This window comes from Neovison vison, chromosome 3 (genome assembly GCF_020171115.1).
Source record: "Neovison vison isolate M4711 chromosome 3, ASM_NN_V1, whole genome shotgun sequence".
Classification (NCBI taxonomy): Eukaryota; Metazoa; Chordata; class Mammalia; order Carnivora; family Mustelidae; genus Neogale; species Neogale vison.
The window spans coordinates 24206772-24221061 of NC_058093.1; the positions used below are offsets into that span (position 1 = coordinate 24206772).

Below are 14290 nucleotides of genomic sequence, written 5' to 3' on the forward strand. Positions count from 1 at the left end.
ATCAATTTATATTACTACTTGCAGTTTATGAGAGTAACTGCACCATTGTACTAATCTTATTTTTAAAATGTAGTTTATCAATTTGCAAATTAATAACATCTCATTTGTTATTTTAATTAGTATTTAATTATTAGTGAGACTGAATTTTTTCATATGTTTACTGATTACTTTTTGGGTGACATGTATCCATAATGTCTGTACATTTTTATTCAAAAGAGTTTAGTTTTTATGATTTTAAATAATAAATTTAAATTATATGTAATTATATTACTTTAACACACCAATATTTTTCTTTTTTTAAACATCGAAATCTAGTTAATCTGGAATTCATTTGGAAGCAGGATAAGAGGCAATGTTCTACATTTTCTTCTCAAAAAGTTAATCTAGTTTTTATAACAACTTCTATTGCATAATTCTTGCTGAGTCTTTTCTGGAGACTTGATCATCAAAAATGTAGACTTACACTGGAAGGAAGACAACAGGGTATCTCATGGGAGACAATGACCCACATTAAAAACTTCTGTACTCCCGGACTGAAGGTCCTAATACGGAACCTTATTGGCATATTTGAAATAATGTTCTTACTGGTGTTCTTAACAGATTTACTTGTGGTATTTTGGGGTCTATATGCAGATTAGAAAGAGCAGAGAAAGGGGACTAGGAAAAGGGCAGGAATTAGCATAATTATTATAGTTAGAAAAACTAAAAAGTAGGCAAAGTTGTATTACTCAGTGGTAGTGTTTGTAGTGATTACCATGTTATTAAGAAGAAAAGATATGATGATCTTTCTAATTTGATATGGATCAAAGCAAAGAAGGGCTGAGTGATAGCTTTAATATACATTAAAATTATTTTGCTCGATATAGTCATGTAGAGTAGAAAGTTTAGCGGTGCCTGCATGGCTTTGCTGGTTAGGTCTCTGTCTTTGGTTCAGGTCCTGATCTTGGGGTCCTGGGATTGAGCCCTGCCTTGGGCTCCCTATTCAGCGGGAAGTCTGCTTCTCCCTCCCTGTCTGCTGTTTCTCCTTCTTGTGCTCACTCTCTTTCTTTCTGTCAAATAAATTAAAACAAAAATTATTAAAAAAAAAAAGAAAAAGGAACTTTAAAGAATAATTAGAAACTTAGGATATTAGGTAAAAATTCTTAATAAGTACATGTGAAAACAGCTTTTTGCAAGTAAAATCCTCTCTACAATCTAAGACCACAATAATACAAACAAATATAAAGGTCAAGGAATTGAACAAATCCCTGAGTAAGGAAAGTTTTCTCTGACTCACTTCCATTTTCATACTTAGACTGTAAATGTCAATTAGCTCAATGAAATCTTGCTGATAATGTCAGCTGTCAGTCATTATAGATGGTGATGTGGGAAGTTTGTCAGCAGGCATGGACTACTTGAGTGATAAATGAAGTAATGGGGGCACAGAAGCCTGAACAAAACTTCTCCCTTTCTGGTAAATCCACATGGGGATTTAAAATAAGAAGAGAAAAAAATACATTAAAATATGTTTTAATGTGGTGTTTATTTAATGTAGTATCTATCTTAAAATATTCATCTTTTACCTTTAAATTTTTAAAGATTAATATAAATGGCTGATGATTAATCATAATCATTTCCCAAATATATTGGTCAATGTAAACAGCATTAGCTGCTACAAGAGGTAAGATGCAAATCCAAAGCCCTTTCACAACAAAGGTCCATTCTTAACTTGTGGATGGTATGACTCTGTGGCTGTCCTCCATTCAATGACAAAGTAATGTGGGCAGCCATCTGTCGTCTATACCGTCTGTCATCTACATGGCTTTCCAAAGTCATTGTGGCAGGAGAAGAAAAGTGGTGAACTATGTCAGGGTGTTTAAAGGCTAGGACTGGAAGTGATTTATATCATTTCTGCTCATACCCTGTTTCAAAACCCAATCACTTTACCTCAGTATAATTGCAAGGGAGGCAGGGAAATGAAGGAAGGGTGTCTCAGTCAGTTGAGTATCTCAGTCAGCTGACTCTTGACTTCAGCTGAGACCATGATCTCAGGGTCCTGGGATCAAGCCCTGCTTGGGTTCCTTGCTTAGTAGGGAGTTTGCATGTCTCTCTCCCTCCCCCTCTGCTGCTCCTCTTTCTTTCTCTCTCTCTCGCAAATAAATAAATAAGATCTTAAAAAAGGGGGATAATACTGTGTACAAGTTAAAGAGTGTTTCATACATGTAGGACTACTTTTCTTATACACATTATTTTATTTGAAAATTTAAGGAAAAAAATTACATGCTTATGGCAAAATATTCAAACAGTAAAGAAAGATATAATATTAAAAACAAATGATTCTCTTCCCTTTGTTCTGATCTCCATTTACCACATCCATTGGTGACCACTGTTAGGTTTTTTCTCTCTATAAAAATGTTTTATACATACATTAGTGCTTACCATGTAGATGCTTTTTACTTCATTAAAAATGGGATGATTTTATTCATATGCTATTGTGTACATTTATTTTTTAGTTAATCATCTATCAAAGAGCTAATTCTCTATAAATATATATAAATTTAGAGTGATAGCCAAAATATTTAACAACCATTATTTAACATGGGCATTGACCAATCAGGATGGATGCTGGATGTAGAATGGGAGAAAGGTCCTGGAGGCTCAGGTGTGCTAACAATTACTTTAATTAGGGCATTTTGCTGAATAAGTTGGGGGCAAGGATTAGTAACCAGCAAAGGGGCTAGGGTTGGTGGAGGGAGAGGAACATGAGGACGTGTTCAGGGTTTCAGTTGTTTCCAAGTATATGAATATCTTTCAGTATTTTAACTATTAACAAGGCCATACTGGTGCACTCAAGTTATATCAGTCCATGGAATCTATCAATATAATGACAGTATCTGCAATTCATGATATTAATTGCATGTCTACTTCATTCCAGTAGATTTATTGCTCGTTTTTTCACCTTATTATCTTCTGTATATTTACACTCTAGCTTTTCTCAATGATGTAGTTTTTCCTTTATGTTGTTCCTTCATGAGACTGTCAGTCCTTCAATGGAAGGAATGTATTCCACTTCTGTTTTTGATCTGGTAACTAACATAGTATCTGATACTGAATAAACATTCAAATGTTGAATCAACAATCTTGAACTTTGGGTTCAAAGTTGGTCTGGGTAATTCCCTTGAATGTCAGATCAATGGAAAGCAAAGAACAAGATAGAGAAGCAGACATGAGTTGAAAGGCATAGATAGAGGGCCTGGAAGACACCTGGGTAACTAGGAGACTTATGGAAGGAGGCCAAGTAGATAGTTCAGCTTCCTAATCAGGATGGATTCAAGGGATGTTATACTGATACATCCCTGAAATAGCAAGAGAGTTACTCATCAGGTTTTTCATCCTTTGACTATAAGCAGGAAGGGAGACTATAACATTTCCTACTGGTTGGCCAGTGGAGCACGAGTTCCTTTTATTATTGATTGTGGGACAAACAGATAATCAACAGTTAACTAGATATGGGACTGGGATTCTGACAGGTGGGATCATACGAAAATGTGCCTTAATCAATATCCCAGGAGAATATTAAACCTGAAAGTTGAATTGGATAAAATATTTTATAATAAATACAGTATGATATAATTCATAATGAATTTATTAACTGGTTGAAATTAACATGTGCCACTAATCACAGCAATAATAAAAATATCCACAGAAATAGCTAAAGATTATTAAAGATTTATTGGGTGCTAAGCATGTGATTACTGCTTTATAGAGATTATTTTACTTAGTCCCCGCAGCAGCCTATTAATTAGGTGTGATTTTTGGTTGTATTTTACAGATGGGAAAATGCATCCTAAAAAATTTGTTAAAAAGCTTGATTAATTCACATGCTAGTATGTGGTAGAACTCAATCCCTAGAGAAAGACAGAATTTTTTAATCCCTTTATTTTACATAGGGAACTTTAAATACAAACTTCAGAGCCTTACCGTGGAGAATTATTACTTAATTGGTCTGGGGTGTGATCCCGTGATATTGGTATTTTAAAAAAATCTGTCTGATGGTTTCAGTGGGTAGAGAGACTAAAGAACTACTGACTGATGCAAGCATATTATTGAGAGCTTAGCTATGCCCTCCAGTTATACCTTGTCAATACAGAGAAATGATAATGGCATGTAACTTAAAAGAATAGTTTTAAAATTTATTTTGCTCCCTCTATTCTCTATGCACAGTCCTTATTTATGTATCTGCACTTGCCTCACCGATTCTGCCTGCCCATTTGCTTTCCTTTCCTGGAACATTTCAGTATACATGCTGGGCAATGGAAGGGGTCTTACATCTTACCTATGCAGGTGCATTTATGTTTAGATAGGATTGCTGTTTCTAGGCCTTCACTGCCCTTATAAATCTTCCTTTAAATATCTGTTCAGGTATTTTTATATTTTCCTGTATTCTTCTCAGCTACACCAAAGAGGCTGTAGCTGAGAAGGTTTTATTAAGCTTAGTTGATAAGATTTTATTAAGTGTCTCATTATTTTAATTTTATATAATGATTGGTTTAATAGTGCTTATACAAATTGCTGGGGATAATAAGTTTATGGTTCTAGATTTTTCCCTGTCGTCAAAAAATTATGTAAGACTGGATTCTGATTCACCTTGCTACCTTGTCTGGCATAATAGTTTACCTTCCGTCCATTTCCAACCCAAGCAATATTGTTAAAATGAATTATCATCACAATGATAGTAAAATGGACAAAAGACATAGACATATCTTTCAGAAAAGATGAAGTAAAAAAAGAAAAAAGAAACACAAAAACTTAGTTAATTTAAGAAATGTCAATATTATATAGTTTTTATATGAATTAGCAACAATTTTCCCTAAGACTTTTTACCTTTAGATATAATGTAATTTATATGTTTATTATTTTTATTGTCCATGGTGTTCTCATGATGGAATGTAGTCTTCACAAAGAAGGGAATTCTGTCTATTTTGTTCAAAGACATAAGAGCTGAAACCAGTGCCTGTCATGAAATAGACATTCAATGATAAGTATTAGTTAAATAAACAGTTGACTGAATGTATTGTTTTATTTCAGTTGATTTTTTTGTTTTAAGTTTTTATTTAAATTCTGGTTAGTTAACATATAGTATAGTAATGACTTCAGAAGCATAATTTCATGACTCATCACTCACATACAATATGCAGTACTCATCAGCACAAGTGCCCTTCTTAACACACCCATCACTTATTTAACCCACCCTGAAAGTATTACATGTATTACACATGTGTGTATGTATGGATGGATAGCATTAACAAGATTGTGGTGAATTGCACACAGTATTATATGACAGGCAGTATATAAATTCATAGAAGATTTCTGAAGAGCAATCTGTGAAGAGGAATCGTGTTTTATGTTAAGTATTTTATTCAAATTATTTATTTACACTTTTAGAAATGTGCTTTAAGAATATAATCAGTGAAATGCAGATTTATAGACAGAAAAGTCTGTTCATAGCATTGATAAGCATAAGGAAAACAAATATAACTGAATATTGAATAAAATATGGCATTCTTTCAAAATATACTAAGTAGAATGAAAATGTAGTATACCACTATGTTAAATGAAAAATGGAGCGTGGATAATAGAATATGGTCTCAAATTTATAAAAATTGAGGGATGTAATATTATATCAAAGTGCTAATAGTGGTTATATCTGTGTGGTGAAAATAAGGTTTCTTTTAATTTTTTTCTTTGTAGTATATGGAATGCATGATATTTCTATGTGAATATGTATTACATTGTTAGAAAAATACTTCATTCATAAAAATTGGTTGTATCATTTTCTGACTCTAATATAACCTCCACAAGGGCAAAAGTTTTTATCTGCTTTGTTCTTTGATGGATTCTCCATGCCTACAATAATGTTTGGGATAAAGTAGCTCTTATAAATAGTTTTTGAATAAATGAATGAGTACACAAACAAATGATATACCTCCCTCTCTAAAGGCAGTTTTAAAATATTAAGTATAAGTGGGTTGATTACTTCCTTCTTTTGTAGAGTTAAGCAGTTAATCCATCTATTATTAAGTATTAATTAAGTACCTGTTTATAGCATATTTCCTTCCACTGCTACTTTCTCATGGACTAAAAATGGTCTTTGATCTCCAGTTACAACTGCTTGGCAAATGTGGATTATTCTGTGGGTGAGAGTCAAAATAATTAAATGTTTTACCTTTAGTAAGTCCTTTCAATTAGCCCTGTGTCTTCAGATTTAAGAAGAAAACCATAATTAATCCAATAACTTATGTTATTGTTTTGTTTCCCAATGAAAGTGTTTTTGGTTCACCATTATAAAGGACAAAGGAGTATAAGAATAATCACAGATTTGCTGACATTACTGTTGGGGATGGAAACTTATTGAAAAAGGACAACTGACCAATAATATAAGACAATACCATGTTGTACTTCATTGTAATTTAATAGGGGCTGTTTTTAAATAATTTTTCCATGTAGCATGCAGTTTAGACTTATGCAAATAGATATGTGCCTTATTTAACATTTTATCTTTTTTGCATGCTTTCTCAAAACTTAAATAGGAAATGAAGGACTTAAGGTAACTCCTGAGGGAATATAATAGTAATATTTATGTTGTAATTTAGTATTAAATAATATGGTATTAATGTGTGCAGTGATATGGCTATTTTACACATAGCTCTTGCTTTTTCTTTTTCCTCTAGGATTCAGAATTTCCCACAGATATGCAACAAAATCCAAACCTGTATTTATGTAAAGAAAACATTGGTCCAGCAAAATTTGACTACAAGCTGAATAACATTTTTAGACTTCATGAACTTCCAGTGAGCTGGTAGGATTATTTATCTTGGTTCTGATTCTTTTATTAATGCCTTTGAGATTCTATTGTCATATCTAAATTGTGTTGCTCTTATAGCCATTCATGATCAGAATGGTTTACTCTTAGCCTGCTTCTAAACTGCTACTTATAACAACAAAAGAATCTGCTTATAGCTGTGTCAAGAATCTTTAAACTAATTGGTTTAGGCACTTGGTGGCAGTACAGACCAAGTGCACTATTGTGTGTATTTATTGTAGAGGTCGTAGTTTAGGCTTAGAATAAAGCACAGATGGTTTCCAGAGAGGTGTGCAGGGTTTCTTTTAAAGATGGGATCTCAGCAACTATGCATTTCATTTTATTATTTTACCAATGTATGTTTTTTCCTCATTAACAAATCATTTATTTTGGTTTTTTTTGAAGACTGTAGTTTCGTGAACTATAATCACATCAGTATAAAGACAAAACTTATTACTTGGTATTTATTAAAATGCATTATTTTATAAATCTGCATATTTATATTCATAGGAAACTTATTTTAAGTCATAAAATTTTTACTAGTATTCAGTTTTCAGGAAAAATATTAATATAGACAATCCATACATATATTCTATCATATAGTTCTGTGGTATATTAAAATTTTAGGAAGTAGCTTTTATATATGATCATGGATATATCATTTTGATTATGGTTTAGGCAGTAATATTATTTTCTTACCTTTGTTCATATATTCCCAACTTTATGCCATCGATCTTCAAGAAATTTTAGGTTTATGAAAAATATGTGGTAAACATAATGTAATTGCTCCTATTATATTTAATGAGGACAAATGTCTCAGAATAAAATGCTGACCAACTCTAATAACTTACATACATTAACCTGTGCTGAGTATTTTTTTTTTTTCTTTTGCAAACTTTTCTCTGCTCCCAATGACTGGGTGTGTTACTTATTTTCTAAATCCTATGTGTTTGATTCTTTCCATGTAGCAAGAATATTTATTGTCTGTGTTATCTTACTTAAGAGCACAGCAGATGTGATTCTATCTGCCCTGATCAAAATCAGTAAGTTAATGAATTGAAAGGGTCTATTAGTAAAGGAAGTCATAAAAATGACACATTGATATCGTAAGTATTCTACTTGGACTTAAAACAGTGCATTTGCATTCCCATGCCAGTCTTTTGATGTAACGCCATGGCTTTTTCTTTGATTAAGGGACTATTGATTGGAATGCTACACCATATTTCTTGCATAAGCTATACCAATAATGTATCATTTACATTTTCAGTTTCAATTTTGTGATTTCCTTAACCTGTATCAAGAACTTGAGACACTCGAAGATGGTCCTCTCACCTTTCTGTAGCATGCCTTTAATTTTCATGGACAGCAGTTCTTCTTATCACACTATTTCATCACCTTGATGGGTCTTTAATTACACTACAATAGCAAACATGACTGACTTATAAGGAGGGTTAATGACACACTCCTTGGAACTCTCTGTAATCAAGGATCTTAGCTGGTGGGAGTAGCCTGTGCTGGTCTACTTGGGCATGGTCTGAGAGCTCTGAATAGGTAAGTGCGATGAACACAACTAGTGTGTTTTACAGAGAAAATACGAAATGTTGGTCAATCCAACCATTAAGTGGAGGTTAAGGGAAAAAACTTCTATGAAATGAAAATGAAGAGACGACAAGGAGTGAGATATTTAACTTTTAGTAAAAGACAAAATCTGAATTTCATCTTTATTTCCAGCCTTTGGAAAGACAGCTTCCCTGGTAACTACTAGTGCAACCCAGGAAATAATTTCTCTGCCACAGTCTTCACTAGTTAGCCCATTAGGAGAGAAGACTAACATTATAAGCTAGGCAGTAAAGAGGAGAAAAATCAATCACTAGCAGAAAGAATAATCACCAGTCTTCGAGAGTAACATACCTCAAAAGAAGATTAAGCTGTGACTTTGGGACAACTCATTTACCTGAACCTTTTCATTTTTTTTTTTTTTTAAATCTGTGCCTTTTCTTGCCTGCCATCATTTTCAGTTTGTCTTAGTTGCTACTTCCTTATACCACCATTTCTTCATTGTCACATACTTGCTTCTATTCCCACCATTTTATTCTTCTATCTTTATACTGTCATTCTAGACTATCAACCATTAACTAGCCAAAATATAAAATTCAGTTATAAACTTTTAGTGTTGCTCAAATAATTTCATATTTTCTATTACTTTCAAAACCAAATCACTCACGCCCTACCCCCACATACACGCAAAAATTTTAGTACTATATGATTCTGTAATAAAATGTTTATTGTTTCTTTGATATATTTTTTTAAGGAATAAAGAAAAAGCTTTTGTTTTGCAAGTAACTATTTGTTTTTATCAGTTACCATCAACAGAAATTAAATTCTTCCTCTGTGGTGTATAGACTTCTTAATCAAAATAACAATGATGATGATGATGATGATAAAAAGGGTATCATAATAACAATAAGCATCTATAATTGCTAGAATTCAGCTGATTTATACATGCTATCTTTAACTTTTGCATTTCTGTAAGGCATTTATTATTTTCCCAATTCTCTTTCTCTCTCTCTCTCTCTCACACACACACACACACACACACACGCCTTAGAGATTTTGAGAGTCATGGAGAAAGAATTTGTATCAGGTTTGGTTTACTCAAAAGCAAACTCCTAAATAGTAAAGAAGCCATGAAATTATTTTAAAGAAAAATACTGAGGAAACTGAGGAAATAGTATCTATTTTTACAATCAGGAATACCAGTTCGCCAGTAACATACAACTAAATTAGGTATGAATTTGGCCAGTATCCTTTTTCTCCCTTGATAATTGCTTTAAACTTAAATATTAAAATAATTAATTAGATTGTATTTATATGCAGATTAATTATATGTTCTTTCCTTGGAAAACCAGATTTATTAAAAATGTATTTTTACTGTTTTTCTAACAAGGTCAAAATAAAATAAATGCATATTAAATTCTAGATAATTAAAAGTTTTTAATGTCTTACCTAATTTGCATTTCTATAGAGTGCAATTCCACAGGTTGAAGAACCAGAGGGATTTTAAATCAGATTAGTTAAGAGAGTTTTTAAGTTCTGATTTAGGTAGATGTCTTTTTCCTACTTTCAAAGGATGCTTCCTTTCAGCATAGAAAATGTCCTTCAGTACCTTCCATTAGTTAAAAACACTTTTTTTCTTTTAGCCAGACAAGCCTCCACCACACCTATGCTGTTTCCTCAGAAGCTACTCTGCTCATTTTCACCAAAAACGGTGGCAGCAGTGATGAAGGAACTAACATCCTCTACTTCTTCTTTCTGTTCTTTCCTCCAGTGGAGTTTCTGGAGTTTCCTTTCTTTCCTCGGCCCTGAAACTACTTTTGTCAGTCATTTGCTCTTTCAGTGCCCACCACTAGTGCCACTTAACTTTTTTTTCTTTACCTCTCAGGTTCAGTCAAATCAACCTACCACACCTGCTTTTCTTCTCCTGACCCCATTATTTGTATGGTCCTGCTGACTCCCAAGCTGTCCTGCTCAGCATCTTCAGGGGGCTCTTCCTCTTCTGCCAGACTTCTGATTGATGGATTCAGCCTCTCTCCTCTCCTTCCTGGCTCACCCCTACAGCTTCTTCTTCTCGCTGCTGCACTTCCCCAGGTGGCTTCTCCCATACTCAGGCTATAAATACTTCCCCATATGGTGATCATCCTCAGGGTGATATCTCTACTATTGACTTCTCCCCTGAACTTGGGCATCTAATAAATTTCTCCAAATTGTCATGCCCAGAAAGAATTCTCTCTCTTTTTTTTTTTCCTACCAGAAAACCTGGTCTTCTAATCTTCTCATTTTCATAAAAGCAAAATGTGAACTTCTGTGAATTTACTCAAGCTAAAGTCCTAGGAGTCATTGGGATTGCTCATTCTCCCACCAGGCATTTGCCACCATTAAATCTACCAATAAGTCTGATGGGCCCTTCCTCCAGAATACATTTACATTTTCCCCTATCTCTCACACTATTGCAAAAGCCTACTAATTTGCCCTACCTTACCCTATAATAACTCACTCACTTCACAATAACCAAACAGGTCTTTTAAAAATACAAATCAGACTACAGGATTCCCTTCTTTAAACACAATAATGTCTTCCTCTTATTTTAAAATAAAACCCAAACTTCATCCTGTGGCATACCAGGCCTTGCAAGTTTCTCCTGCCTATCTCTGGCCAGACACTCCCTCACACTCCCTACCCAGTACCCTCTGCTTCCCCAGTCTTCTCACTATTCTGCAAACATGCCACATGACTCCTGCCCCGGGGCTGTATACTACTAGTTCTTCCCTCTACTTGTGTTGTTACATCTCTCATTTTTGTATCTGACTTTTTCCTTTCTAATATGTCAACTCAAATGTCACCTACTCAGAGAGACAGTTCTTAAAAAAATGTAACTAATACTTCTCTCTTCATTTCTCTAGTCATGCTCAATCCTGTCATTCTACTCTGTTTTCATCATGGTTCTCCAGAGGCATGCCACGTAGCATAAATTTTAAAGTATTTTATAAAAGTAAAAAAACAAACAAACAAACAAAAAAAAAAAACCACCCATGAAATGTCAGTGCTTTTCTAGTTAATCTGTGGCAGAGACTGGCTAGATGCTCACCGCCCCAGTGTTCTCTTCCTTGGGCCCACTGGAAGATTCTATCTCCCAGCTTTCTGAACTATCACAATTGGTATCACAAGCCAAGCGCTAAGCTATGTGATACCAGTTCTGACCAAAGCCAGTGTACACCACTTCCAGATCCAAACCCTACGGCTTCCACTGGTATTATGCTGTCTCCATCCTCATTTTCCTACCTGGAATCAAAGGACTTTGAAAGTGATGAGTCACATGCTAGAAGGAACATGTGTTCTTGATTCATTTGTTGCCTGGTCAGTTCCCGACCTTCATCTAGCTTTGTCTTTGGTACTGCTTTAATTGCCTTGACCAATGCACTGTATTTCTGTGAAAAGAGATGAGTTAGGCTATGTAAGAGGGATGAAATAAAATTTAAAAAGACAGACAGTACTTTCATATTTATTCATTCAAGAAAAATTATTGAGCATTTGTCAGGCACTATTGTGGGCTATTAATTAAATACACACAAATCTGTCCCCAGGGAGCTTGTATCTGTTTTAAGAAACAGGTAACAAACCAATAATGAGCACATCTATGCTATAGTATGTTTGATGGCCATAAGCACTGGAGAAAAACATAAAGCAGAACCCAGGGAAACAGAGTGCAGGGTGGTTTTAAATCAGGTTAAAAGAGAGAATCCAAGGTTGTTCTGAGATGGTGACATATAATGGAAACCTGAAGTAAGTGAGGACGTAAAAAATACAGAGAACTAAGGATGGAAATTAGAGTTGGGGGAACAGCAAATGCAAAACCCTTAAGATGAGAAGATGTCCAAAATGTTCTAGCAAGGAGATTAAAATAAACAGAGTAGGAAAGCTTAGAAAGGGGGAAGAGAAAATAAAGTTAGGTACTTGGGGACCAAAAAGGGTTTGACTTAAAGGACTTCTTGGTGATAGTAAAGAGAATATTGAATTTTATTCTGAGAATGCTGGAAAGCTGTTAGAGGATTTTGAGAAGAATTACCTGATTTGATTTACATAACAAGATCACTATGGCTGTGTATAGGAGCTAGGGTAGATAGAAGCTGGCAGACTGGTTAGGAACTATTTCATTTAGGGGCATCTGGGTGGCTTAGTGGGTTAAAGCCTCTGCCTTTGGCTCAGGTCATGATCCCAGGGTCCTGGGATAGAGCCCCGCATCGGGCTCTCTGCTCAGCGGGGAGCCTGCTTCCTCCTCTCTCTCTGCCTGCTTCTCTGCCTACTTGTGATCTCTGTCTGTAAATGAATAAATAAAATCTTAAAAAATAAAAGAAACTATTTTATTTATTGAAGAGAGTTATGAAGATTTTCTGGGCTAGGATGACAATGACATAGAGGCTAAATAGTAAGATTTTTTATGAGAAAGCAACAGGATTTTCTGATAGGCTGGATGTAGTATGAGAGGGGATTTAAAGATGAGTCCAAAATGAATACTGTTATGCTGAAAATAAATAAAAAATAAATTAAAAAAAATAAAATAAAGATGAGTCCAAGATTTTTGGTCAGAGCCAATGAGGATACAGCGACCATTAATTTTTAAGGGAAAAGCTAAGGGAAGGGAAGCTTTGGAATCTGGAGCTGGGCATTTAATGTTTGGTATGACTATTAAACTTGCAAGTAGGCTTAGATTTGGATGAGACCTCTTAAAGTGTACTGTGAACGCAATCACAACTGTGTGTACCATCTGGCAAGTGGTTAGGCTCATGTTAGTACTATTCCATGCCCTTCCATGGAAGCAGACACCAGAAATAAAGGACTAAATAACTTCTAATCAAAAAAGGAGACATTTAAAAGTGTAATTTTTAAATATAGGTCAATATAAAGCTTAATTTCTCTTATTGATTTGGATATAAGTTATATGGGCTCATAAGAAACTGCTAGTTATATTTTAAAACATCAGTTTTCAAATTAAATATTTAATTATTTTTATAACTATAAATTTAACTGGTATTTTAACATATATTTAAAATAAAATTAAATGGTACTGTAATTGGTATGATGTTTGTATTCTCCAAACGGGCAAAGAACTGGCAGTTTCTTGAAGCTTCAAGCAAATTCTCCTTAAGAGGATAATAATTATATACAGATAAAAATGTGTGTAATCATTACTTATAAGTAGTGTACAGAATAATTTAAAACACTTTTTATACTATGAAGATATATTCTGTTGGTTTTATAGTTTACTATCAACATAATAAGGCGTTTGGTTAACTTCCATTAAATAATGATAATATTTATGCCATTACCTTTTAAGAAGGAAGAGGTACATGAATTTACAGTAAATGTAAACATGCATTTTAATGACGTGTTTATCTTCTTGGGTGTGTTTCATGAATAAATATATCATCTAATTAGGAGATTAGATTTTCCATTTATTTTAGATTGTCTTTAGTGCCCTTGCATGTATCTGTCTTTAGGTTTAAACCAACTTTGTTTAGACACTTTGGGTTTGTTGAGCAGCTGTCATCTTCCAGAAGACATTCTGATTTGTTTTTTGGGTCAACTTACAGCTAAAATTATGGAAAGGTCTTCTCATTGGTCACAGATGATGCACAAAGCATTTTCAATTCTGGTGTTTCATATACTCAGAGAGAAGACAGTTGCCCTTCTGGGACTATAACAGTTTTTCATTCTGTTTTAAATATCTAGACCCGTAGTAATAACCACAGTTACTTACAAGAAGGCATTGTTGGACATATTATAATTATATATAGCAATTATTTGTAGTGCCAACAATGTATAAAAATCCCACCTATTAACTCACATTGGTAAAAACAAAACTATTCTTGTCTCCCTTAGGACATCCAGGTT

General features: G+C 34.0%; 1 protein-coding gene across 1 annotated transcript in view; it reads left to right on the plus strand.

Annotated features, from left to right (window-relative positions):
• SPAG16 (sperm associated antigen 16) overlaps positions 1–14290 on the plus strand; it is a 1041622-nt gene that overhangs the window by 141097 nt on the left and 886235 nt on the right. Inside the window, exon 10 of the mRNA XM_044241541.1 lies at positions 6711–6838. Coding sequence (XP_044097476.1) covers positions 6711–6838 — 128 coding nt within the window. The remainder of the gene's footprint in view (positions 1–6710; positions 6839–14290) is intronic.